Here is a 26,815-nt window from a genome sequence, read left to right on the forward strand (position 1 = left end):
CGTCTTCTGCCAAGGGCAGGAGTTACTGTCTCAATTTTATGTAAGTACTTTTTTTTGTCTGTTTTAAGTATTATTAATGAAATGCATGCACAGAGTTAAACTTTAAATAATATAAAATACTCGTAATAAAAGCTTGCAGTTCCCTGACTCCTCCAATCTCCCTAAGCTCTCCAGGATAATCACGTATGTTTTCCCTTTGGTGGGAGCAGAGCATGGAAACACATTTAGATCAGAGGCCATCCCTGACAAAAATAAGGTATCTTGGGAAGAATGTCCCAGAAGCTCTACATGAATTAGTCTGCTACATGTTTCTATTCCTTTAACCAACAAATCTGCCTAATTCACATCCCAGCACTCTGCGAGGCCGAGGTGGGTGGATCACCTGAGGTCAGGAGTTCAAGATGAGCTTGGCCAACATGGTGAAACCCTGTCTCTACTAAAAATACAAAAATTATCTGGGCCTGGTGGCACACATCTGTAATCCTAGCTACTTGGGAGGCTGAGGCAGGGGAATTGCTCCAACCCAGGAGGCAGAGGTTGCAGTGAGCCAAGATTGTGACACTGCACTCCAGCCTGGGTGACAGAGTGAGACTCCGTCTCAAAAAAAAAAAAAAAAAAAGGAAAAATTTGTTTTTTAAACGGAAAACTAGTATCTCACAGAAAAGTGAACAAATTCATCAGTGCGAATAAGATGTATTATCAAAAGTCTTGCTGTCACCCAGGTCAGGCCATAAAACATATCCAGCATCCTGGAAGCCCCCTCCAGCGCTACCCGCTCCTCCCCAGAGGTGACTACTGTCCTCGTTATCACCACAGATGAGTTCTGCCTTGTTAAAATTTCTCAAATTGCAACCACTTGGTGTCTCATCATTATGCCTTGCTTCTTTGACTTAACATTTTTTTCAAGATTCACTTATGTTGTTACATGTAGCTATAATTGGCTAATTATCATTTCTGTAAGGCTTTCAATTACCAGAATTTATTGATCCATTTTGTGGTTGACGGACATGTGGACTGTTTCCAATGTTGGCTACTACAAATAATGCTACTACTAACATTTTTGTACATGTGTTTTAGTGCATAAGTGCATGGATTTCTAGTGTGTATATACTTATGAGTAGAATTTCAGCATCACAGGGCATGTGTGGTTCAACTTTAGTAGACGACTAACTGTTCTTTAAAGTAACAGTCTCCGACTGGGCACAGCTCACGCCTGTAATCCCAGCATTTTGGGAGCCCAGGCAGGCAGATCGCTTGAGGTCAGGAGTTCAAGACCAGTCTGGCCAACATGGCAAAACCCCATCTCTACTAAAAAGACAAAAAAATTAGCTGAGTGTGGTGGCACGCACCTGTAATCCCAGCTACTTGGGAGGCTGAGGCAGGAGAATTGCTTAAACCTGGGAGGTGGATGTTACAGTGAGCTGAGATTGTGCCACTGCACTCCAGCCTGTGTGACAGAGTGAGACTTCCTCTCAAAAAAAAAAAAAAAAATAACAAAATAAAAAATAAAAGTAGCAGTCGTCAACCTTTTTGGCACCAGGGACCAGTTTCAAAGAAAACAATTTTTCCACCGACTGGTGGGGGATAAGGGTGGGTTGGTTTCAGAATGATTCAAACCCATTACATTTATTGTGCACTATATTTCTATTATTATTACATTGTAATATAGAATGAAATAATTATACAGCTCACCACAATGTAGAATCAGTGGGAGCCCTGAGCTTGTTCTCCTGCAACTAGATGGTCCCATCTGGGGGTGATGGAAGACAATGACGACCATCAGGCATTAGATTCTCATAAGGGTCAAACAACCTAGATCCCTTGTACACGAATTTCGAGCTCCTATGAGAATCTAATGCTGCGGCTGATCTGACAGGAGGCGGAGCTCAGGCAGTAATGCAAGCGATGAAGAGTGGCTGCAAACACAGACGAAGTTTCACTCGCTTGCCTGCTGCTCACCTCCAGCTATATGACCCGCTTCCTATCAGGCTACAGACCAGTACGGGTCTGTGGCCCTGGGGGTTGGGGAACGCTGCTTTATAGTGTGCCAATTTACATTCTCACCAATCACGCAGGGAAGTTTCAATTGCTTCACAGCCTTGCCAATACTTGGTACTGTCAGTCTTCTTAATGTTAGCCATTCTGGTGGGTGGGTAGTGGGATTGCGATGTGGTTTCAATTTGTACGTCTCTGATGACTAAAGGAGGCTGAATATCTTTTCATTTCCTTATTGGACATTGGATATCCTTTTGTGAAATTCTTAAGTGTCATGTCCATTTTTCTTTTCTGTGGCCTTTTTCTTATTGATTTGCAGAAGTTCTTTTAGATTTTGGCCTGAGTCCTTTTTGGATACTTGTATTACATCTATCTCCCTCCATGCTAAAGTTTCCCTTTTCATTCACTGATAGTCTTTCTTTGGTGAATAGATGGTCTTAATTGCAACGTAGTCATCTTTCTTGATTTCATTCTTCTCTTGCCTCTTGGCCCCATTTACTACCTTGTATCTTTCCAGTGTCTTTAAATAGATTCTAAAAAATAGTTTCTCCAGCTTTTCTAGATGCTCCAAATGGAATAATTGGGCAGAACTTCCTCAGGCAATCATCATTAATTTGTCTGGTTCTTTCTTCTGGCATTTTCATACTTCAAAATACATATATTTGGAATGCTATTTCTTGATTTAATTTTGTAGATTTTTTAAAATCAATTTTATATTGTGGTACATGAGCATTTAACTGTCTTAAACTTTTACTCCACAGTCTCTTGTCCTCTTAATGTGGTTCTTTCATGATTTAAAACTTCAAACCACATTTGCTCTACATAATATCAAGACTCTCTAAAACATTCTTCACTGCAAGTGCATGTAGTTGGCAAGGGATTTTCAGAGTCAATTGTATTTGGCATGAGTGGGATTCTCTTTGAAGTTTTCAGCAGCCCTAGTCAATATTCTAGATCTTTCCAGAATAGTCGCAGTTTCAACTACAGTAAGGTCTAGCTGTTCTGAGATCGAACTGTGGTAGTTTCTCACTATTTTGGAGTGACCCCAGAGGTCCATGCTATGTGGAATTTATCTGTTTCCTGAGGCATGGCTTTGAATCACTGCCCCGTGGAAGACAGGGCAGTCACTTAGCAACCAGCGTCTCAGCAGACTCCCCAGGGCCCACTTCCCAACGTGGCTCCCTCCATTGGGCCTTCCTTTTGTAAGGCATGCAGCAAGTCTTGTGACGTGATAAATACTTGGGAAAATGGCCTCAAAAAGAATTCCAACTGCTGGGCCTGACCATGGAAAAGAAGACAAATTAAAATAATTTTAGTAAGTTTTGGATCTTTGCCAGGAAAGGGAAGTTTTGAAATAGAGTGGTATGTTGAATCCAACAGTAGCTAGGATGTAGAAGTGAACAGGTCCCCCATACACTCTATACAAAGACCACAAAAGATGCCTTTTAAATGTGTTTCATTAGGAAAATTGAGGAGTGGAAAAATACTGAATATCAGAGGTCAGAAAAGTCAGGAAACTCCCCTTAATGCTAAAACAACAAGGTTATCTGGAAAGCCCCTAGCAGGGCAAGTGGCCGTTTGTGCTTTGGTCAAAGGGCGGGAACCAATGAACAACTGACTAATGTTTAACTTTAAATGTCAGCCAATTGTAAACCTACAACTGTAAAAATCCCCAGTGACTCTGTAACTTGCTGTAACTTGTTTGTGTCTGACTATAAAAGACGGCTGAACACCGAGCTCAGGGTCTCTCCCTAGGATCGGATACCTAGCTGGAGGGAACTGAGTTCAAACTCAAAATAAAGCGATCCCTGCCGCTTGGCTTTGTCTCTGGACTCTGGTGGTTGCTTTCGGGTCATCGCGGGTCTGGGCATTACAAAATTACCTATAATTTGTGTTTTTAAATAAGAAGATTAGAAAAGGCTGTGGGATAGACTTCTTTCCTACGTTGAGAGTTATCTGTGTTTCAGCTTGTTCTTCCTGTAAATACACCTGCACTTGTCATTTTACATGTCCCAGGTTTGGTTTGGAAAATAGAGTCATAGCGATGGTCACCCAAACCAAGGGAAGTCCTTGTTGTAGCACTACCTCCAACCCCTAGCCAGGCTAGGAAACCCCTTTCCCTAGGAGTTTCTTACAAGGTGTTCTGACCAGGAGATTTCTTCAGTGTCCTGGGTGCCCCTTCTGCACTCCCTAGAGTTGGGGGAAAACCATGTCTGAACAGCAGGTGGGACAGGAGAGCATGAACCGAGGCAGAGTGGTCTTTCCAGTCTTCCTGATTTGCAGTTATACCTGTTACTGGCACAGTATACTTTTGTTTGGTTTTACTGTATTTCTTTCTTTCTTTTTCTTTTTCTTTTTCTTTTTCTTTTTTTTTTTTTTTTTTTTTTTTTTTTTGAGTTAGGATCTCACTCTGTCACCCAGGAGTGCAATAGTGCCATCTTGGCTCACTGCAATCTCCACCTCTTGGGTTCGAGGAATTCTCCTGCCTCAACCTCCCTAGTAGCTGGGATTACAGGCGTGCACCACCATGCCCAGCTAATTTTTGTATTTTTAGTAGAGATGGGTTTTCACCATGTTGGGCAGGCTGGTCTCAAACTCCTGATCTCAAGTGATTGGCCCACCTTGGCCTCCCAAAGTGCTGGGATTACAGGCATGAGCCACCAGCGCCTGGCCCTGTTTTACTGTATTTCTTAGCACAAGGTTCCAGGAGACCTTATTCACTGCAAATTCATGTGGGTTCTGTTTTCCTCCCCACCCCTTCAGCTCTCCATTCTAGCCCCGCTCCCAGCTGCTTATCCAGGCTGCCACTGTCCCACTACCCAGGAGCCCTGTGCCACGCCTGGCCATTTGAAATGGTGTTCAGGGGTGTCTGATAGCTGTGGTCTCCTGCCCTCTTCAGCTCACCACTCAGCACCTCCATGGATATCTTGCTCCTTCAGGCCCTCATCCTCCCTGCGCATCCTGTGGAAAGTCTAATAACAGCAGGTGTTGACATGAGGAAAGCTGGGCTTCCCAATATACTTCATTGATCCACAAGACATTTATTAAGCACATACTGTGGGCCAGGCACCATAATGGGCCTGCGATACACAGATGAACAAGACAAGGTCCTGACTGCAGTGTCTCACAAACTAAGCCGTTCACACACATACACAAACACACCGGCGCAATACAATGTCATGTATCTGTGACAGAAAATCTGTCACTGGGGTCGTGAGGGATGGGCAGTCGTGCTAATCAAGGAAATTCACCAGGCAGACAGGTGGTAGGATGGGGAGAAGAAATTCCATGGGGAGGAAGAAGCATGGGCAGATGTATAGGTGGGAAACTCATGAATGATCCCAAAAACATAAGTGATCTGCTATAGCCAGTGAGGGCAGGACACAGAAGACAAGGTCTTTCCCCAGGGAACTTATCTTCTAGAGGGGTGGGTGGCCAGGCAGGCTTAGAACAAAGAAGACAGGAAGTGGTAGTAAGAGCTACTTTTAAAAGACCAGATAAAGTGTCAAGAGTTTTCACAAAAGGGGAGACAGGACTTTGGGTTGGAGGGATCCCAGGGAGCTTCATGGGCTGGATTTTGAACATGTAGGATGGATGTGCAGAGATGGGAGAAGAATCCAGAGGAAAGAGGAAGAGTGGGGCCTGCATGGTGTGCATGAAAATAATGCCATCACTGGGTGCAGGGCAAGCTCGGTCTCACTGATTTTAAGTGGCTGAAAGAAGTTGGGATGAGAATAGCGTGTGTGTGTGTGTGTGTGTGTGTGTGTGTGTGTGTGTATTGGAGGAGTCAGGATTGAGCGGCCCAGTGAGGGGAAGAAGGTGACAATCTGGAGAGGTGAGGAGGTGACCTGGAGTTATGCTGGACTTGGAGGAGGCAGTTTGTGAAGCTATGGGGTAATTTTGGCACAGTTTCCTTGCTTTAAATGTTCTTAGTCCTTTTGCAAAAACACATTTCTATATTAATAAACATGAAAAAAGGAACAGAATGGAAAATACACATAGATTTCATTTAAGATAAAAAAATACAACTTCAATGAAATTGCGACTGCCCCCAGAAGGCCTTCATTGTATGTGTTCTCTTGTGGTCATTAGGGCAACGAAGAAAAAGATCTGAGAGGCCCTGACATCCTTGGCCAATTTAATTTTCACAGGAATTCCATGACATAGATGCTGTTATGTGAGAAAATGTAGGCCCACCAAGGGCATACCATGGCCAAGGTTACACAGCTAATACACAGCTGACTCAGAACTCAACCCAGGATCTGTGTGTAAAGTCCGTATTTTTCATGCAACAGCCTGAGCGGCTAATCAATGAGGTGTGCTAGGAAATAAAGCTGAAAAGGTAGGTTGGTGATAAATCATGGAAGGTCTTGAAGGCCAGGCTGAAATAAAGGCAGCATGTGAAAGAAAGTTCTTGGCTCACTAGGGCGAGACCTGGAGAAGCTGAAGGTAAGAACATGAAGTGCAGTACAGCCACAAGAGAGGGAGTGACTCTCATTCATCCCAGCTTCTTTGGGGCCACCTCTTATCTACAAGACAAAGCGTGACTTGCACTCAACAGTGGCATTGTTTCTGTGGCAAAAGAAGGAAATGTGCCTCTGCTTCTGTTTGTTTTCTACTTAATGTTGTTTTGCAGAACACAGAGAACCCAGAATCATGGACCATCTCATTTTTGAGCTGAATGCTAGAGAAAGCACATCAGCCATCTGCAGCTTCTCCCAAGTGTCCTTCCCATGATTAGGGATACATTCCATAATCAACACAGCAGGACAGAACAGTATTATTGGATCTGAAAGAAAATCAATGGAGACTGGGAATCTCTAAGGGCAGCTGCAATTTTCTAGATCTATTTTTTTCCATTTGGAGGTTAGTGAGACAGAACATGGTGTTGATATGAAAATCGAGAGATTTATGTTGTTTTCATAGTAGCAAAAAGAAAAAAAAAATCTCCGGAGAGGACCCCAAAATGGTAACTTGGTGCAAATACAAAGTGAAGAGTTATTGGTGGCTTGAGATAGGTTGGAAATTGCTCCTTTGATTAGGAGATGGTTGCTATAGTTCGCAACGGAATGTTACTGTCTTTCTTCTTTTCTTTTTCTTTCTTTAGTATATGTTGAGAGAGTTTATGAAGAAACCAGCCAACATCCTGGAGATCCTCAGGCCACCTCAAGTACTGCTGTTTCTGTACAAAGCCTCTAATGGATTGATGTTTCATCAACTGGTACTGGGACAAGGACCCAACCACCACCATGATGAGAGCACTGTTAAGGTCAGATAAGCACCTGCCCTGGGCATAACTGAAGGCTTCAAGGCACCAGCCATCTCTAAGGAAGTGTCTGCTCACAAGACAAACAATCTTTCTACTGTTCCAGATGGCGTCCTGGATATTGGCAATGTGGTTTTCTCCCGGGACAAAGTCTCTTTCTTCAAAGCACAGGTTAAATCTGTTTTGGTCACTGTATTGAGTGTCCAGGTGTTTGAGCAAAGCATTCTGCACCCATGCGAAGTCTTTGCTGCTGAAGCACAAATAGGCATCATATTTGTACATATCAGGTTCTGTGCCCTGGGGATGGTACTTGAACACTAGTCTCTGGGCTGTCTTATAACAGATAAAACAGAAGCCCCGGAACTTCGTGACTATGAGGATGGTCATGAGGAACAGAGTCACAGTGACAGTGCATACAATGAAAAGGGAGAACTTTAGGGACTTTAAGACTTCCTCTTCATCACAAGCTTCCGTGGAAAGAGAGAAGAGGGAAACCCCAGAGAGCGAGTCAGGGTACACGCAATGTATGTCTGCAGGAGGCCCAGCTATAGTGACATTGGTGTGATTAAGCCAAAGGATAAAAGTGCTAAGTGCACATTCACAAATGAACTTGTTATGAGTTATATCCAAGACACTAAGTGATACAAATAAATCAGGATTGGGAGCTAGGAGCTGATTCCCAGATATGTCAAGGATCTCTAAATTAGCAGGTAAATCATTGTGAGAAAGAACTGTCAGCCTGTTGGAGTTCAGGCTTAGTCCCTTTAATGCAGTCAGATGGCTAAATACTCCTGGTGGAAGGAAATTAAGATAGTTATTATTCAAATACAGAACTTGAAGATGAGAAAGTCCCTCAAAAACATCCCAACAGAGCTCAGATTCCCAGGCAAGTTGCAACATATTTTCTCCAAGGAAAAGCTGTTCTAAGCTGGGATTCTCTGAAGGGGTTTGATCTCCACTACAAGAAGATAAGCGATTTTGATTTAAAATGAGAATCTGGAGATGAGGTACCTGCAGGAGAAAGTAGAGAACATCTAGATTTTCTAGCCTGTTTTCTGATAAGTGGATGAAGTTGGCTGTAAGGTTGATCTCTGACAAAGTCACTAGTTTATTGCCACTCAAGAAGATTGCAGGTATGCTTGGAATAAAACGAATGGTTGTAAGAGCATTGTCTCGGAGATCCAAGGTCTGTAAGTTTTCCAGGAATTTGAATGTTTGGTCTTGAATTATTCCAATGTGATTCTTTTGCAGATCAATGTAGGCTACCTTAGGTAGTCCATAGAAATTCGAACTGTAAAGTTCCCCCAGAAGGTTATACGATAAATTGAGAACTTGGAGGTTGTCAAGTCCGTAAAATGCTTCAACTGCAATCTTATTTATCTTGTTGTAGGCAAGGTTCAGCACCTGCAAATCCTGGAGGGTCTCAAAGACTCGGGAGTTCAGGGAGAAGATAAACCCATGTGAAAGGTCCAGTTGTCTCACTGAACTTCCGGCCAGGCCAGCAAATGTGTTCTGGTCAGGATCTTTGATGTTATGGAAGCCAAACCCGGCACCCATGATGTGGTGGGCAAGAATCAAAGAGAAGGCCTGGCTTTTGCTGATGGCATTGCTAAAGTTTCCTGTGATATCCACTGTCCAGCCATTTCCAGAAACATCTAGTGTCTCCAGCACCATGTTTCTGAACGGGTTCATACATTTTCCCCAGTCCACTGAGACTCTGCTATACAAGTTATTAGCTGCGAGGCTGAAAAAGGAGAGCATTTTCCCTTGGAGGGGCTCGAGCTCATGTTCACACACAAGAAATATTTGGTTGGAGGAAAAATCTATGGACTTCAAGGAATTCAGCTTCCCAAATGAAGGATGAAGGTAAAGGCTATGAATCTGATTTTTGGATAGATCCAAGCGAGTTAAAGACTTTAAATTTCTGAAATAACCATCTTTCAATACAGCATCGGAGAGACCACAGAAATACAGTCTAAGTTCAAACAGATGGAACAGTCCCTGAAAAGCATCTGGATGCAAGAAGTATATCTGACTACCTCCCAGGTCCAAGATTCTAAGGTTGGGCAGGTTACTGAAGGCCTCCTTGTCAATAGTCAAGGGGGTATACTGGTTCCCGAGCTCCAGCAGCTGCAGCTGTTCCAGAAAGGGGAAGGATGAAACAGTGACTGTCCGGATAGAGTTGAAGCTCAGCAGGAGCCTCTCAGTGGTGTTGAGGACCTGGGGGACCTGAGTGAGGTTGCAGAAACGATAAAAGGCTATTCGGCCATCAAAGGAGCAGGAAGGAAATCCAAACACAGGACTGGCCACAAGCACCACTCCTAGGAGAAGGTCCAGGTGGTCTCCCATGATCCTATGGAGAAGAAGGGAGAATGAAAACACAGGCATTTAAGCTCGAGGTATTGCACTGGGGTCTTCAGATCCTGGGGGTATTCTCTATGATGTTCCTGCTCCCTTTGACCCCTTCATTCCTCTGACTCCACAAACGTGGTTGCTGGCAGATACAGACAAAGCTATTCTTACTCTCTTTCTGTTTTTTTGAGACAGGGTCTTGCTCTGTCGCCCAGGCTGGAGGGCAGTGGCACCATCACAGCTCACTGCCACCTCCACCTCCTGCGTTCAAACCATCCTCCCATCTCAGCCTCCTGATTAGCTGGAACTACAGACATGTGCCACTGTACCTGGCTAATTTTTGTATTTTTAGTAGAAATGGGGTTTCACCACATTGCCCAGGCTGGTCTCCAACTTGTGGGCTCAAGCGACCTGCCCGCCTCAACCTCTTGAAGTGCTGGGATTATAGGTATGAGTCGCCACACCTGGCCTATTCTTGCTCTCTTTCTATCAAACACTTATGTTGAATTCTCTATATACTAGGCACTATTCTAGGTACTTAAAAAACATTTCACTTAATCTTTAAAAATTTTTTTATTTATTATTCTAAATTAAAATTAAAAAATTGAGATGGGGGTATCGCTTTGTTGCCCAGGCTGGTCTTGAACTGCTGAGCTGAAGTGATCCTCCCACCTCGGCCTCCCAATGTGCTGGGATTACAGGCATGAGCCACTGCACCCCGCCTGCACTTAATCCTTATAATAACTCTACGTTTGTTCATTCATTAGTTTTTTCATTCATGATTTGCTGAGGGGAGTTGGAGAAAACAGCAGGAAGAGACACAGTGTTGCTTCACTTCAGCCAGGCACCCCATTCCTAGCCCACAGAAAGCTCAGCTGATGAGTGGAAAATAAATTCACTGTTTTTCTCCCTTAACTTGTCTAGGCTACTGGCCCATCTCTGTTTATCCGACCTTACTCCACACACAGTCCATCCCACCATGCAGAAATCGGGCACTTTCTGGCATCCCTACAAAGAGTCAGATGTGATGGGCTTAATAAAAGTGTGATAAGTGCCTAGTGCTCGCCTGGCAGCTGTGTGAGTGTGAGTGTACAACAATAAACAGAGCCTGGCCCACTTGCTTAAGTCCAGTGGGGGAGCTGACTGTCTGTCTGGGTGGGTTGAGTGTTTCCTTCATGGATGCAGCAGAAATGGTGCTCAATAAATGTGTCTGGCTTATGTTCCAAGTATTGTGCTGGGTGCTATGAAGAGAAAACACACAAGAACCCCACCCACAGAGCGCTTGGTGTCTGTTATTTGCATAGCACCTCCATCTTTGGTGCCTGCTATGCATTCCACTTGCTCTAAATGTAACGAAAGGCCTCTGTTGGAAGGTAAAGGAAGAGTTACATAGCTCAGAGGGCAGGCGAATGAGAGGAAAAATAAATGAACGAAACAGGAAGAAGGCAATGGTTTATAAAGAGCATGAATCCTATGATCCCATGAGACAACATCACTGGCAAAGGTGTCAACACCAGAAGAGATTAAGCCTGGAGCAGTCACGGTGCTGGAGGTAGGCTATCTCTAATGAGGCTGTGCTTTGTGTTGGGGCTGATGTATGGTGGGGTTTCCACAGAAACTGTGAGGCCGTGGCACACAAGCTACAGCAAATCAGAAGTAGGCATTGATGCCTGGGTTGACTCAAAATATCAAACTCAGGCATCTGATAATTGTTAGGAAAAACTTGGTGAGAATGTTTATCACCACTCTGAATTTCTCCCTCATCTTAGTAAATGGCTTCACCATATCCATCCAGAGACTCAGGGTGACAACATAGCAGAATCACCCTCATTCTTTTAAACATCACCCCCATATCCAATCCATCAGCAAGTCCTGTTGGTGCCACCTCCCAAGCCTATTCACTGCCCTACTGTAAGCCACCGCCATCTCTTTGTGTGGGCCAGACTGGAGACTCCTCACTGGCTCTCTTATTTCTGGTCTTCCTTTCATTTTCCAGCCAGCAGCCAGCACGATCTTTTAAAAACATAATCTAGTTGATATCATTCCTCTTTGTACAGGGCCCTTTCCTTCCTTCCCGCTGTACTTGGAATAAAATCCTACGAGGACTTACATGATTCAGCTCTTGACTGTCTTGTCAACATTATCTTGAATAGTTTTTCTACTCAATAACTCACTAAAAAAATTTTGCTGTGTACCTATTATGTGTCAGGCACTGTTTTATTTATCATTTATTTATTTGAGACAGGGTCTCACTCTGTCACCCAGACTGGAGTGCAGTGGTGCTATCTCAGCTCACTGCAACCTCTGCCTCCCAGGTTCAAGTGATCCTCCCACCTCAGCCTCCTGAGTAGCTTGGATTAGAAATGTGTGCCACCACGCCCGGCTAATTTTTGTATTTTCAGTAGAGACGGGGTTTCAGCATGTTGGCCAGGCTGTTCTTCAACTCCTGACCTCAAGTGATCCGCTGGCCTCAGCCTCCCAAAGTGCTGGGATTACAGGCGTGAGCCAGCACACCAAGCCTTGGGCATTGTTTTAGGAGCTGGAGATACAGCTGTGAACAAAATGGACAAAGCCTGCCCTCATGGAGCTTACATTCTGGTGGACGGAAGAGGTGATAGACAACAAAAGGAAGAGGAAATATGTACTGACAGGTGGAGGTAAGTGCAATGGAGGAAAGCAAAGTGGGAAAAAGGAGATGGGGTGCCAGGGCTGGGGTGGTGGCTGCTATTTATGGAGAGGAGACAGGAAAGGTGTCTCTGATGTAATGAGATTAGGGCAGGGGTCTGAAGGAAGTAAGGAAAAATGTGGAGAGGCCCAGTGTTTGAGGGAGAGGAGTGGCCAGCACCAAGGTCCTAGGTGGAAGTTCCAGCCATCCTGGAATACATATGTGGTCCGTCATTCCAAACTCTTTCCAGTCTCGGGATCTTGGCACGTGCTGCCTCCTCCATGTGAACCCTCTTCTCTCTGCTCTTACTGCGACTGGATCTCACACCAGTGTTTCCTCAGAGCCTTCTCCTGTACACACCATTTGAAATAACTCCCCCTCCCTGTTACTCTTTCAAAAACCATCTTATTTCCATCAAAGCAATGATCACAGCCCTTAATTGTCTTGTCTATTTGGTTGCTTATTTATCATAATTAACATCTCTGTCCCCTGGTAGACTATATTCTCCACACAGCAAACAGTTAGAAAGAAGCATGGTGCTCACAAAAAAAAAAGGGAAAGAGTATGTTGAATATGTTGAATGAACAACACTGCCATCAACAGAAAGATAAAGGGATTGGATCTGTTCAAGGACCTTTGCCTCAGTGCATTTTATCTGTAACACTCTCTAAAAGCAGTGGCTTCTGATGGGGACACCTGCCTTCTAGGAAGCTGTAAATTTGCAGGCTTGCTTTTTGGTTGTCGCAGTGACAGGGGTGGGTATCCCCCCTGTAATCAGGATGGCATAATAATGTATGTCAATGAAAAGAGCCAAACTGTAAAGTATTTGAAGAGATTTATTCTGAGTCAAATACGAGGGCCATGGCCCGTGACACAGCCTTCAGGAGACCCTGAGAATGTGTGCCCAAGGTGGTCAGGATGCAGCTTGGTTTTATATATTTTTGGGAGACATGAGACATCAGTCAAATACATTTAAGATACACATTGGTCTGGTCCAGAAGCACGAGACAACTTGAGGGGCGGGGAGGAGCTTTCAATTTATAGGTAGACTTAAAATTATTTTTCTAATTGGCAATTGGTTGAAAGAGTTATCAATAGAGGCCAGGTGTGGTGGCTCATGCCTGTAATCCCAGCACTTTGGGAGGCTGAGGCAGGCAGATTGCTTGAGGTCAGGGTTGGAGACCAGCCTGGCCAACATGGCGAAACCCCATCTCTACTAAAAATACAAAAATTAGGCAGGCATGGTGGTGTGTGCCTGAAATCCTAGCTACTCAGGAGGCTGAGGCAGGAGAGTTGCTTGAACCCAGGAGGCAGAGGTTGCAGTGAGCTGAGCTTGTGCCATTGCACTCCAGCCTGGGTGACACAGTGAGACTCCATCTCAAAAAAAAAAAAAAAAAAAGAGTTCTCAAAAGGAAAGAATGTCTGGGTTGGGATAGGAGGTTGTGGAGTCCAAAGTTTGATCATGCAGATGAAGCCTCCAGGCAGCCAGCTACAGAGAACAGAATGTAAATGCCTCTCATCAGACCTAAGGTCTGTGTTGACGTTAATGTTGGCGAGTATAATGAGGCATTTTCAGCCCCCACTTCCATCATGGCCTAAACCAGACTTTTAAGTTAAATTTTTGAGTGCCCTGACCTAGAAGGAAGTCCATTCAGATGGGCCGGGCACAGTGGCTCTCTCCTGTAATCCCAGCACTTTGGGAGGCTGAGGCAGGTGGATCACCTGACCAGGAGGCAGAGTTGCAGTGAGCTGAGCTTGTGTCATTGCACTCCAGGCTGGGTGACACAGAGAGACTCCATCTCAAAAAAAAAAAAAAGAAAAGAAAGAAAGAATAAAGAAAGTCCATTCAGATGGTTGTGGGGCCTTTAAATTTAATTTTTGGTTTACATGTGCCTGACAGTCCTGTACATGCAGAATAGGCCAGCATCCACACAGCTGTAGGATGTCCTGCCCAAAGTCCCTAAGGGTCAAAAACTTGCCCAAAATTACCTCAGAATGTAACTTTGTGTTATATGCTAAAAAAAAAAATAGTTTTTGCACTGTTTTAATATATACTGAACTTTTCAGGAATGCAACTACTATGTCAGTCTAGGTAATTGTCAATCTAGGAAAGACTGTACCTTGTTTAGTTTGGACCTTTATAAAGTGTTATAAACCAAAAATAAAATTCTAAGCTCCCCAACTGACTGATGGACCCCTCTCTTGGCCAAGAGAAGGGGCCTGAAAAACTAGTTCAGGCCATGATGAGAAAGGTGAGGGAGTCAGACACGCCTCATAATACCCTCCTCCCTTTGGAATTCAGGAACAACTGACCAGTATTAACATTAAAACAGACATCTTCAGACTGATAGAACAGACTCTTTGTAGCAATAAGATACCAACACAATAAGCCTGGCACAGTGGTTCATACCTGTAATCCCAGCACTTTGGGAGGTCAAGGTGGGTGGATCAGCTAAGGTCAGGAGTTCAAGACCAGCTTGGCTGACATGGTGGAACCCCGTCTCTACTAAAAATATAAAAAATTAGCTGGGCCGGGTGGTGGCATCTGTATTTGGGAGGTTGAAGCATGAGAATCACTTGAACCCAGGAGGTAGAGGTTGCAGAGATCATGCCACTGCACTCCAGCCTGGGCAACAGAGTGAGACTGTCTCAAAAATAAAATAAAATAAAATAAAATACACAACAGATAGCAGGATCTGGAATAAATTTAAGTATTTTACCCCAAAATAGAATATTCCTTTGACATATTTTGAAAGGGCCCTGCACAGCTGTCTCTTGTGGGAAAATCTACATCTGTAGAGAATCCCCTTCCCTTTCCAGGTCTTTTCCTGATCCAGGAGAGATTTAATTAAGAGTCTGGCACCTTTTTAGTTCTCATGAAAGAGACATTTACCATCTATTCTCTCTAAAGCCTGCTACCTGGAGGCTTCATCTGCAAAAGAACCTTTCTCCACAACCCCTTGATTCCAGGACTTCAGATAAAAACTTAATTCTTTCTGCGAATTGCCAACCAGAAAGTCTTTTAATCCATCTATGACTTGGAAGCCCCAGGCTTTGAGTTGTCCTCCCTTTCAGACCAAACCAATGCATACCCCACATAGATTGATTGATGTCTCGTGTCTCTCTACAATATATAAAACCAAGCTGTAGCGCCAACACCTTAGGCACATGTCCTCAGGACTTTCTGGGGCTGTCACAGGTTGTGGTCCTCACATTTGGCTTGGAATAAACCTCTTGAAATATTTCACAGAGTCTGACTCTTTTTTGTTGACAGTGTTATTCAGCATTTCAGAAAATCACTTCATGGTGGCCAGTGCCTCTGTGGAGAGTCAAACAATGTCACACACTGTACCCGTCTGCACCATATGGTGACAACATTTATGTGTGAGCAAATTTACTTAGTCCTCATTTCAAAATGTCAAGTGTAATACAAAAGTTTGAGAAGAGGCAGGGTGTGGAGGTTCACTCCAGTGATCCCAGCACTTGGGGAGGCCAAGGTGGGTAGATCACTTGATCCCAGAAGTTTAAGACCAGCCTGGACAACATGGCAAAAACCCATATCTACAAAAAAATGCAAAAATTAGCTGGGCATGGTGGTGCATACCTGTAGTCCCAGCTACTTGGGAGGCTGAGGTGAGAGGATAGCTGAGGCCTGGGAGTTTGAGGCTGCAGTAAGCTGTGTTTGTGCCACTGCACTGCAGCCTGGGCAACAGAGTAAGACCCTGCCTTGGAAAAAAATGTTTAAGAAGTGTCAGTTGAATATTATCTTACTTCTCTTAAATCCAAGCATCTTCTTTATAAGTAGGTGAGAGTGTTTAACTCCTTTCATCTTCTAGTTGCACACAAGCATTCACATGCTGAGACATGCACCAACTCATTATAAATTACTTCCCCTTTTATTTCTTTTTTATATCCCAGTTAGGACAGTATATTGATTTCTATAAAATTATGCATGTAGGTGGATTATGTTACATCTATGAATGTCATTTCAAAATAATAAAGAGGTCATTTCAAATATTTGTTATAAAACGGAGGCCTGGGTCTGACAGTGCTGCAGTGCTGAGAGGTAAAGCTTCCAGGTCTTTTTCCACATTCCTTACAGGCACTCTGATGATGAAAGTCAGGAATTCTGTGAATCCTATGTATTCTTTCCACCTACATAGTCTGTGATTGTTTTGTTTTGTTTGAGACAGGGTCTCACTCTGCTGTCCAGGCTGGAGTGCAGTGGTGTGATTACAGCTCACTGCAGCCTCAATTTCCTGGGCTCAAGTGATCCTCCCACCTCAGCCTCCGGAGTAGCTGGGACCACAGGTACATACCACCATGCCAGCTAATGTTTGCACTTTTTTTGTAGAGACAGGGTTTTGCCATATTGTCCAGACAGGTCTCGAACTCCTGGGCTCAAGCAATCAGCCCACCTCCGCCTCCCAAAGTGCTGGGATTACAGACATGTGCCTGCCAATGTTTGTTTCTTTTGTAGGTGATGAGATTGAGTAATGCAAACTAAAAACTGGTCAGGAGTTGGAGACCAGTCTGGACAACATGGTGAAACCCAACTCTACTAAAAATTCAAAAATTAGCTGTGTGCGGTGGCGGGCGCCTGAATTCCAGTTCAAGGAGAAACCCTTGAACTCAGGTGATGGAGGTTGTAGTGAGCCAAAATCATGCCATTGCAGTCCAGCCTGGGTGACAAGACCAAGACTCTAAAAAAAAAAAAGAAAGAAAGAAAGAAGAAGAAAGGATTGGAACCCCCCTTATGGTAGCACAGTTTTAGCCAAGTTAAATGCTTAAAAATGCACAATAAATACAGCACTCGACTTTGAAAATGACCTGCAGTTTGCTTGTGGAAGTGGGCATTTGAAGGGTTGCAGCTTGTGAGTTATCTTATTTTTATCTTTTGAGATGAAGTCTCGATCTGTCACTCAGGCTGGAATGCAATCCAGCTCACTGCAGCCTCCGCCTCCCAGGCTCAAGTGATTCTCCTGTCTCAGACTCCTGAGTAGCTGGGATTACAGGTGTGTACCACTATGCCCAGCTAATTTTTGTATTTTTAGTAGAGATGGTGTTTCACCAAGTTGCCCAGGGTGGTCTCGATCTTCTGACCTCAGGCGATCCACCCACCGTCATGCGTGTCCGTGTGAAGAGACCACCAAACAGGTTTTGTGTGAGCAATATGGCTGTTTATTTCACCTGGGTGCAGGCAGGCTGAGTCCGAAAAGAGAGTCAGAGAAGGGAGATAAGGGTGGGGCCATTTTATAGGATTTGGGTAGGTAAAGGAAAATTACAGTCAAAGGGGGGTTGTTCTCTGGCAGGCTGGAGTGGGGATTACAAGGTGCTCAGTGGGGGAGCTTTTTGAGCCAGGATGAGCCAGGAAAAGGAATTTCACAAGATGATATCATCGCTTAAGGCAAGGACCGGCCATTTTCAGTTCTTTTGTGGTGGAATGTCATCGGTTAAGGTGAGGCAGGGCATTTGCATTTCTTTTGTGATTCTTCAGTTACTTCAGACCATCTGGGCGTACACGTGCAAGTCACAGGGGATGCGATGGCTTGGCTTGGGCTGAGAGGCCTGACATCCACCTCAGCCTTCCAAATTGCTGGGATTACAGGCGTGAGCCACTGCAGCCAGCCAGTGAGTTATTGTGAATGGGGGAAGAAGAGTTCTTTGATATGAGGGGAAGTTACAGTAACAGATGTGGGTGCATGTGGCTTAAATCACACATGGAGAATGAGGTAGCTGACTAATATTGGAGGTGTATTTTGCATATTTGAGAAGTGGAAAAATACTGAATATCAGAGGTCAGAAAAAGTCAGGAAATGCAAAACAACAAAGTTATCTGGAAAGTCCCTAGCAGAGCAACGGCCGTTTGTGGTTTGGTCAAAGGGCGGGAACCAATGAACAACTGACTAATGTTCAACTTTAAATGTCAGCCAATTGTAAACCTACAACTGTAAAAATCCCCAGTGACTCTGTAACTTGCTGTAACTTGTTGTGTCTGACTATAAAAGACGGCAGAGCACCGAGCTCGGGGCCTCTCCCTAGGACCTGATGCCTGGCCGGAGAGGTCCAAGTTCGAACTCGAAATAAAGCGATCCCTGCCGCTTGGCTTTGTCTCTGGACTCTGGTGGTTGCTTTTGGGTCGTCGCGGGTCTGGGCATTACATTTGGGGGCTCGTCCGGGATGGCCCCTAAGGCCACCAGACCCCAGGCCAACGGGTCATCGCAAAAGAGAGTAAGCCGGCTCTGTCTATATGTTGTCTGTCTGCCTCTGAATAATCCCGCGGGGTCTGTATATGAGACTGATCTAGTCCTGGCGGACGCGCTATAGGACAGTCAGTGCAGGCCAGTAGGAAACGTCCTCCGGTACTCATCTGGGGCTCTGTATTCTGTGGCCCATCTGCTTCTGGTCGGGTCCTAAGCCCGAGACGCGCTAGCGATCAACATTTCTTGGTTTTTGGAAGTTATCTGTCGCGCGCCTCTTACTAATTTACCTTGATTTACAGAAGCTTCGGAGCCAGTCCTGTACCAGGCACTAATATCCCTTACCACCCATCTTCTATCAACAGGACTTCCAAGGAATGGGTAACTCCCAGACCACACCACTTTCTCTCCTTGTCAATAATTTTAAAGATGTGAAAGCAAGGGGGCATGATCTCAGTATAGAACTTAAAAAGGGAAAATTAATAACCCTCTGCCACTCTGAGTGGCCCACCTTCGGCGTAGGCTGGCCAGCCGAGGGAACCTTTTGCCTCCCCATTATTCTCCAGGTAAAATCAAGGGTTTTCCTGCCAGGTCGTTCGGGACACCCAGATCAGATCCCCTATATTTTGTTCTGGCAAGATCTGGTGGAAAATCCACCCCCGTGGCTAGCTCCCTTTCTGCTGACTTCTGAACCTTAGTCGTGCAGCCACATGGGACCACCAAAAGACCAAAAACTCCAACTGCCCCCTTGCCCCCTGTATTGCCTGACAGCCAGGACCTCGTATCCTTGGAACCCCCGCCTTATCATCCCCCTCCTGGACCCCATGCCCAAGCCCAACCGGCCGCACTCCCAGGAAGCCGTGAGGGCCGAGAAGCGGCAGCGGCGCCAGGGGAAACTGAAAGTGAGCATGGCTTGGGAGGGCCGGCAGGATGAACGCGCAGGCGTGTCCAGCATGAGGCAACTCCGCGACTTCCCGATTCCACTGTAGCACTCCCCTTAAGGGAAATAGGACCCCCCGATGACACAGGCAACCCTAGACTCCAGTATTGGCCATTCTCTACCAGTGACCTGTACAACTGGAAAAAAGCAGCAGAATGCCCGGTTCTCTGATAACCCCAAGGATTTAACAGCCCTTCTAGACAGTGTCATGTTCACTCATCAGCCCACCTGGGATGACTGGCAACAGCTCCTCTGCATTCTGTTCACAACGGAGGAACGGGAAAGAATCCAGGTAGAAGCTAGAAAGTTGGATCCTGGAGATGACGGTCAACCGACTGCAAACCCCAACCTCATTAATGCAGCATTTCCCTTGACCAGGCCAACGTGGGACTACAATACAGCAGAAGGTAGGGGAAAGCTACTCGTTTATCGCCAGACTCTAATGGCGGGTCTCCGGGCTGCAGCTCGCAAGCCCACTAATTTGGCTAAGGTATATTCTGTTTTACAGGGAAAGACAGAAAGCTCCGCTGTTTATCTAGAAAGACTAATGGAAGCCTTTAGACAGTATACACCTATAGATCCAGAGGCCCCTGAAAATCAGGCAGCAGTTGTTATGTCCTTTGTCAACCAGGCGGCCCCAGATATTAAGAAGAAGCTACAAAAATTAGAAGATATGGAGGGAAAACAGGTCCAGGACCTCCTTCGCATAGCACAGAGAGTTTATAACAACAGAGATGCTCCGGAGGAAAGACAAATTAGGGCCACTGAGAAAATGACCAAAGTCCTGGCGGCGGTCGTCCAAAAAGAACAACCACGGCCAGGAAGCACCCAATCCACGCGTGCCCCTAGGTGCAATCTGAGTAAAGACCAATGTGCATACTGTAAAGAGATTGGTCACTGGATAAAAGACTGCCCCAAAAAGAAACAGCGCCAGCCAGGCCAAGGACAATGGCAGCCCAAATCTATGCCAATACTAGTTACTCAAGATACAGACTAGGGGGGATGGGGTTCGGATCCCCTCCCCGAACCTAGGGTAACTTTACAAGTGGAGGGGTCCCCGGTCCAGTTCCTGGCCGATACTGGGGCACAACATTCGGTCTTAGTCAAGCCCTATGGAAAGTTATCTTCCAACTCCTCCTGGGTTCAAGGGGCCACAGGAACCAAAAAATATCCATGGACAACCCAGAGAGCAGTAAATTTGGGAATTGGGAAAGTGTCCCATAGCTTCCTGGTCATCCCTGACAGCTCTTGTCCTCTGTTGGGGAGAGATCTGTTGACTAAAATGGGGGCCCAAATCCATTTTCAACCAGAAGGGCCCAAAGTGACTAACTCCCAAAACAGGCCACTATCTGTTCTTACCGTAACTCTAGAGGATGAGTACCGGCTTCACCAGGAGTTAACGCCTCCTAGCCAAAATATAGACACCTGGCTCCAGAGCTTCCCGGAGGCTTGGGCAGAAACAGGAGGACTAGGGCTAGCAAAGCACCGTCCCACCATTTTTGTTGAGCTTAAGCCCGGGATGGACCCTGTTCGCGTGCGCCAATACCCAATGGCCCTGGAAGCCAAAGAGGGAATTATACCACACATCCGCCGACTCCTAGATCATGGAGTCCTACGCCCCGGCCACTCACCATGGAACGCTCCGCTGCTACCAATACAAAAACCCAACAGTAAAGAATATAGGCCGGTACAAGACTTAAGAGAAGTCAATAAAAGGATAATGGACATATACCCGATGGTGCCAAATCCATGCACCCTCCTGAGTACCTTGAGTCCTGAAAATCAATGGTATACTGTTCTAGACCTAAAAGATGCTTTTTTTAGCCTGCCTTTAGCCCCTAAAAGCCAGGAAATTTTTGCCTTTGAGTGGACAGACTCTGAGAGAGGCATAAGTGGCCAACTGACGTGGACCAGACGGCCACAAGGATTCAAAAACTCCCCAACCCTGTTTGATGAAGCCCTCCATGAAGACTTGGGTGAGTACCGACGCCAACACCCCAGTATAACTCTCTTGCAGTATGTTGATGATCTCTTAATAGCGGCAACGTCCCCAGAGGCCTGCATCCAAGGAACCAAAGACCTCCTGAAAACCTTGGGAAACCTGGGTTATCGAGCCTCAGCTAAAAAGGCCCAGATCTGCAGGCCAAGGTAACCTACTTGGGGTATCTACTTAGAGGGGGACAGCGCTGGCTAACAAATGCTCGAAAAGAAACTGTCCTACAGATCCCCAGACTGCAGTCAACACGACAGGTAAGAGAGTTCCTGGGATCTGCAGGGTTCTGCAGACTCTGGATACCTGGCTTCGCTGAACTGGCAAAACCCCTCTATCAGCCTACCAAAGAGCAGCAGCCCTTCAATTGGACTGAAGAGGCTGAGCAAGCTTTTCAGCAAATCAAAACTGCTCTGCTCTCGGCCCCCGCGCTGGGTCTTCCGGATGTCTCTAAGCCTTTCCACTTATACGTGGACGAAAGCCGGGGCATAGCGAAAGCAGTATTGACCCAAAATTTAGGTCCCTGGTGCAGACCGGTTGCATACCTCTCAAAGAGACTGGACCCGGTAGCTGCAGGATGGCCTCCTTGCCTCCGAATGATTGCTGCAACGGCCCTGATGGTCAAAGACGCTAACAAACTGGCTATGGGCCAAGAATTACAAGTCACCACCCCTCATGCTGTCGAAGGCATCCTCCGGCAACCCCCTGACCGATGGCTCAGCAATGTTCGGCTTACCCATTACCAAGGGCTGTTGCTAAACCCCCTCAGAATAACATTTAAGCCCCCGACAACCCTAAACCCAGCATCGTTGCTGCCAGACCCAGACTTAAGTAAGCCGCTCCACAACTGTGCTGAAATACTAGCCCAGGTGCAGGGAGTCAGAGAAGACCTCCAGGACCGACCGCTGCCAGATGCAGATCTCACCTGGTTCACTGACGGAAGCAGCTTCGTTCACCAAGGACAGAGGTATGTGGGGGCGGTGGTAACCTCAGAGACTGAAATAATTTGGGCTGACCCTTTACCTCCAGGAACATCGGCTCAAAAGGCTGAGTTAATAGCCTTGGCACAAGCCCTAAAACTAGGCAAAGGCCGTAAACTGACAGTGTATACTGACAGCCGGTATGCATTTGCCAACGCCCACATACATGGGGCTATATACAGAGAGAGGGGGCTTCTCACAGCTGAAGGAAATGACATTAAAAATAAAGAAGAAATCTTAAATCTTCTGACTGCCCTTTGGGAACCCAGAAAGCTGGCCATTGTCCACTGTCCGGGACATCAAAAGGCCACTAACCCAGTCACTCGAGGTAACAACCTGGCTGACCAGACTGCAAAGGACGTGGCTAAAACCACCCCCCAGCTACTGACCCTCCAGCTGCCTGATCCCGGGCCCAGAGAATTGCCCTTTCACCCAGAATACTCAGAAGAAGACCTCCAGTGGATAAGTAAACTCCCCGGAACACAGGTCAGTAATCAGTGGTGGAAAGATTCTAACAACAATACCATTCTCCCAGACAGGTTGGGGCAGTGAGTAATAGCACAAATCCACCGAAGCACTCATCTGGGCCCGCGGCAGATGTTAGATTTGATTCAACATACTGGACTAAAAATTTAAAACGCCCCTAAAAAAATAGATGCCACGGTTAAAAACTGTGTAGTATGTCAACTAAATAACGCCAGTCACGGGACCCAGACCTCGGGAAAAAGACAAAGGGGAGATAGACCTGGTATATATTGGGAAATTGACTTCACTGAAATAAAGCCAGGAAAATATGGATACAAATATTTGCTAGTTTTTATAGATACATTTTCAGGATGGGCAGAAGCTTTCCCGACAAAGAAAGAAATTGCACAGATTGTAGCTAAAAAGATCCTAGAAGAAATCCTGCCCAGGTACGGCTTTCCAGTCATGATAGGGTCGGATAATGGGCCAGCCTTCACCGCAAAGGTAAGTCAGGAACTGGCTTCCATCCTTGGGGCTAATTGGAAACTGCATTGTGCTTATCGACCCCAAAGTTCAGGTCAGGTAGAAACAATGAATAGAACATTAAAAGAGACCCTAACTAAATTGACCATGGAGACTGGCGCTAACTGGGTAGTCCTCCTCCCCTACGCTCTGTTCCGGGCACGTAACTCTCCTTATAAACTAGGACTTACCCCTTATGAAATAATGTATGGCAAACCACCCCCTATCGTCCCTACCCTTAAAGACAATCTCCTCAAAGCTGACACAGATAATGGTCTTGAACTTTTATTTTCCTTACAAGCCCTACAGAGAGTTCATGAGGAAGTCTGGCCCAAGCTAAAGGAACTATGTGAAGCTGGGCCTCCACCCATTCCACATCAGTACAAACTGGGAGACTGGGTCCTCGTCAAACTCCACTGACAAGAAACCCTAGAGCCCCGGTGGAAAGGACCATTCCAGGTGATCCTGACTACGCCTACGGCCCTCAAAGTGGAAGGCATCGCTGCCTGGATTCATCACACCCACGCCAAACCTATAGACCCGCTCTCAGACCTTGTTACATCCTCGACGGGAGAGACAACAACCTGGACAGTTGACCGGACCAAAGAAAACCCTCTAAAACTTGTTCTACGCCGTCAGCAACCTAAACTGTAACTATGACACCTACTTCCTTTATAACTCTTCTACTCTTATGGATCCCCTGTGGGGAGACCCAGGCAAACCCGGCAACATCCCCTTTCGCTTGGTGTTTTTTCCTGACTGAGAACTGGACCAATTATGCTCAGACAGAACAAAAGGGCTCTGTATTAGGCACTGCTGACTGTCCCCCTGGGGGTTGTAGCACTCCCATCCATCTAAATTTCACTGATTTGGTACACCAGCCAAAAAAGGCGGCACCCGCAATTTGTTTTCTCTTTGACCAATCACTCTCTTATTGTAATAACTCATGGGTAGAACAAAGTGTCAGTTGTCCATATAGGTCCTGCAAAATCCACACTGTTAAAATCCTAAAAACTTCTGAGTCCCTGTCCAGTCAAACGTGGCGGTCACACAATTTTTTTAAAACTACATCAGGCTACACCTGGGTTATCTGGGACCCCTGGGACCCCCGCTGGACTTCTCAACAAAAAGGGGCCATGTACATGACTTCAGGAACTACCTGGCCTAGTAGCCATCTTTTTCTCTGGCGTTCCCTTGTTCAGATCCAGACCACCCTACACGCAGCTATACAGAACCAGGAAAGGGAATTAAATGTCTAGCTTTCAACTTTAACTCCTACCCGCCCCTTTTCCTGGTTATCCCTATTAAGAGAAGGGTTAGAGATAGCAAACGCCACTGGCCTAGGCAATCTCTCCCCCTGCTTTTTCTGCGCGGCTCTAGGGCGACCGCCCTTAACCGCAGTTCCACTTCCAGGCCCGTCTAACGCTTCTCTCAGCCTAAGCCCTAACAATAGCCACGTACCACCCCCGATCCCTGACGTCCCCTTGTTCCTAAACCCTGGACAGACACAAGTCTCCTTTTGTTATTCCAATGCCAGCACTACCCTCTGTAATACAACTTCCACTCCCAACTCAACCCTCTTTGCCCCCCTGGTTCTTTCTTCTGGTGCAATGGGACCCTATATAAGAACCTTTCCACTCAGGCCACTATAACCCTACTGTGTCTCCCTGTCACGCTAGTTCCCCAACTGACCTTACACACCCCTGCAGAATTTTCCAGGTGGGACTCCGCCCCTTTCCCTAGACCAAAACGAGCCATATTCCTCCCCTTAGTAGCCGGAGTCTCACTCACCACGTCCTTAGTTGCTGCAGGGCTAGCCGGAGGAGCTTTAGGTCACTCCCTTATCAGCACTGTAAAACTCACCAATTCTCCATAGCTATGGAAGCTTCCGCCGAATCCCTTGTCTCATTACAGAGACAACTGACTTCCCTTGCCCGAGTTACTTTACAAAACTGCCGTGCGCTAGACCTGTTAACGGCCGAGAAAGGAGGGACCTGTCTTTTCCTCAGAGAAGATTGTTGTTTCTACATAAATGAATCTGGACTCGTAGAAATGCGAGTCCAACAGCTACATAAACTTAGCCTAGAATTGCAGAAACAACAATTCACCTCTGCTGCCAACAGCTGGTGGAATTCCTCCATGTACTCCCTTCTAGTGCCCCTCATAGGACCATTCGTAAGTATACTTCTCTTACACACTATAGGACCATGTATAATAAACAGATTAACAAACTTTATAAAAGAAAGACTCAACACTGTCCAGCTTATGGTCCTGAGAGCCCAGTACCAACCTGTACTCACCGAGACTTCCGAGTCAGACATATAAGACCCAAGATTGGCTCTCCAGGTACTAGAGAGAGGGGGAAATGAGAAGTGGAAAAATACTGAATATCAGAGGTCAGAAAAAGTCAGGAAATGCAAAACAACAAAGTTATCTGGAAAGTCCCTAGCAGAGCAACGGCCGTTTGTGGTTTGGTCAAAGGGCGGGAACCAATGAACAACTGACTAATGTTCAACTTTAAATGTCAGCCAATTGTAAACCTACAACTGTAAAAATCCCCAGTGACTCTGTAACTTGCTGTAACTTGTTTGTGTCTGACTATAAAAGACCACAGAGCACCGAGCTCGGGGCCTCTCCCTAGGACCTGACGCCTGGCAGGAGAGGTCCGAGTTCGAACTCGAAATAAAGCGATCCCTGCCGCTTGGCTTTGTCTCTGGACTCTGGTGGTTGCTTTTGGGTCATCGCGGGTCTGGGTTACATATTCTTTTGTGTTTTGGCACAGCTGGGTGCAGTTTTCTGCCTTTACATGCAAGAAATTACACATAAGCAAATGTGAAATTCACATTCTTGAATGTGTTAATATTATTCTCTAGCATATCAATAATCTTCCCAACACATTAATATTGTTCCCTAATACATCAATCATGTTAGAAACAAGTTTACATTCCAAAACAAGCCTTATAGCAGCACTGACTATACTCTAATTCAAGGATTACAGTTCAAATTAAGAGTAGAAAAGATGCAGGTTCTATATATGATTCTACCCCCTGCACCTGCGAGGCAGAGTATGGAGAACCTGTGGGACTGTCTTGAAAATCAGCCCTGGGAATGAGTGCAGACTCAGACCCTAACGAGCTCAGGGACTTGGGCAGAGCGCGTCACTCCTCACAGTCTCAGTGTTCTCATGTTTCATTGAAAGACTGAACAAGATTAGTAGCTCTCAGCCTTGGCTACAGATTAGAATCACCTGAGAAGTCTTCAGACCCAGGAAGCCCAGACTGACCACAGATGCATTAAATGAGCCTCTTTGGGGTGGTGGTGGTGGTGGTGGTGGGCGGGGGGAGGAGGTGGTGTGCTCTCTCAGGAATCTGTATTCTTAGCCATTGTGTGAATTTTATACACACTCAAATTTGAGGATCACTGATGGAAACCAATGGTTC

General features: G+C 45.8%; 2 protein-coding genes across 5 annotated transcripts in view; one reads left to right on the forward strand and one right to left on the reverse strand.

The window, feature by feature from the left end:
- Positions 1 to 5,013: 5,013 nt before the first annotated feature.
- Positions 5,014 to 26,815, reverse strand: part of TLR5 (toll like receptor 5) — a 39,884-nt gene continuing 18,082 nt past the window's right edge. For 3 of the 4 annotated variants that reach the window (XM_033195878.1, XM_033195880.1, XM_033195879.1), the window contains exon 3: positions 5,014 to 9,614. In XM_033195878.1, the coding sequence (XP_033051769.1) occupies positions 7,034 to 9,610 (2,577 nt within the window). In that variant the 5' untranslated portion in view covers positions 9,611 to 9,614 and the 3' untranslated portion in view covers positions 5,014 to 7,033. Of the gene's footprint in view, positions 9,615 to 19,646; positions 19,739 to 26,815 lie in introns of those variants that run through there. The other variant, XM_033195881.1, reaches the window with a different exon arrangement.
- LOC117074437 lies at positions 21,572 to 24,246 on the forward strand. The gene is made up of 4 exons (XM_033195882.1): positions 21,572 to 22,375; positions 22,658 to 22,874; positions 23,212 to 23,357; positions 23,677 to 24,246. Exons 1-3 carry the CDS (start codon positions 22,005 to 22,007, stop codon positions 23,269 to 23,271), a joined length of 648 nt encoding a protein of 215 aa, XP_033051773.1. The 5' UTR covers positions 21,572 to 22,004; the 3' UTR covers positions 23,272 to 23,357; positions 23,677 to 24,246.

Source organism: Trachypithecus francoisi, unplaced genomic scaffold (assembly GCF_009764315.1).
Source record: "Trachypithecus francoisi isolate TF-2019V2 unplaced genomic scaffold, Tfra_2.0 Lachesis_group5, whole genome shotgun sequence".
NCBI classification, from domain to species: domain Eukaryota; kingdom Metazoa; phylum Chordata; class Mammalia; order Primates; family Cercopithecidae; genus Trachypithecus; species Trachypithecus francoisi.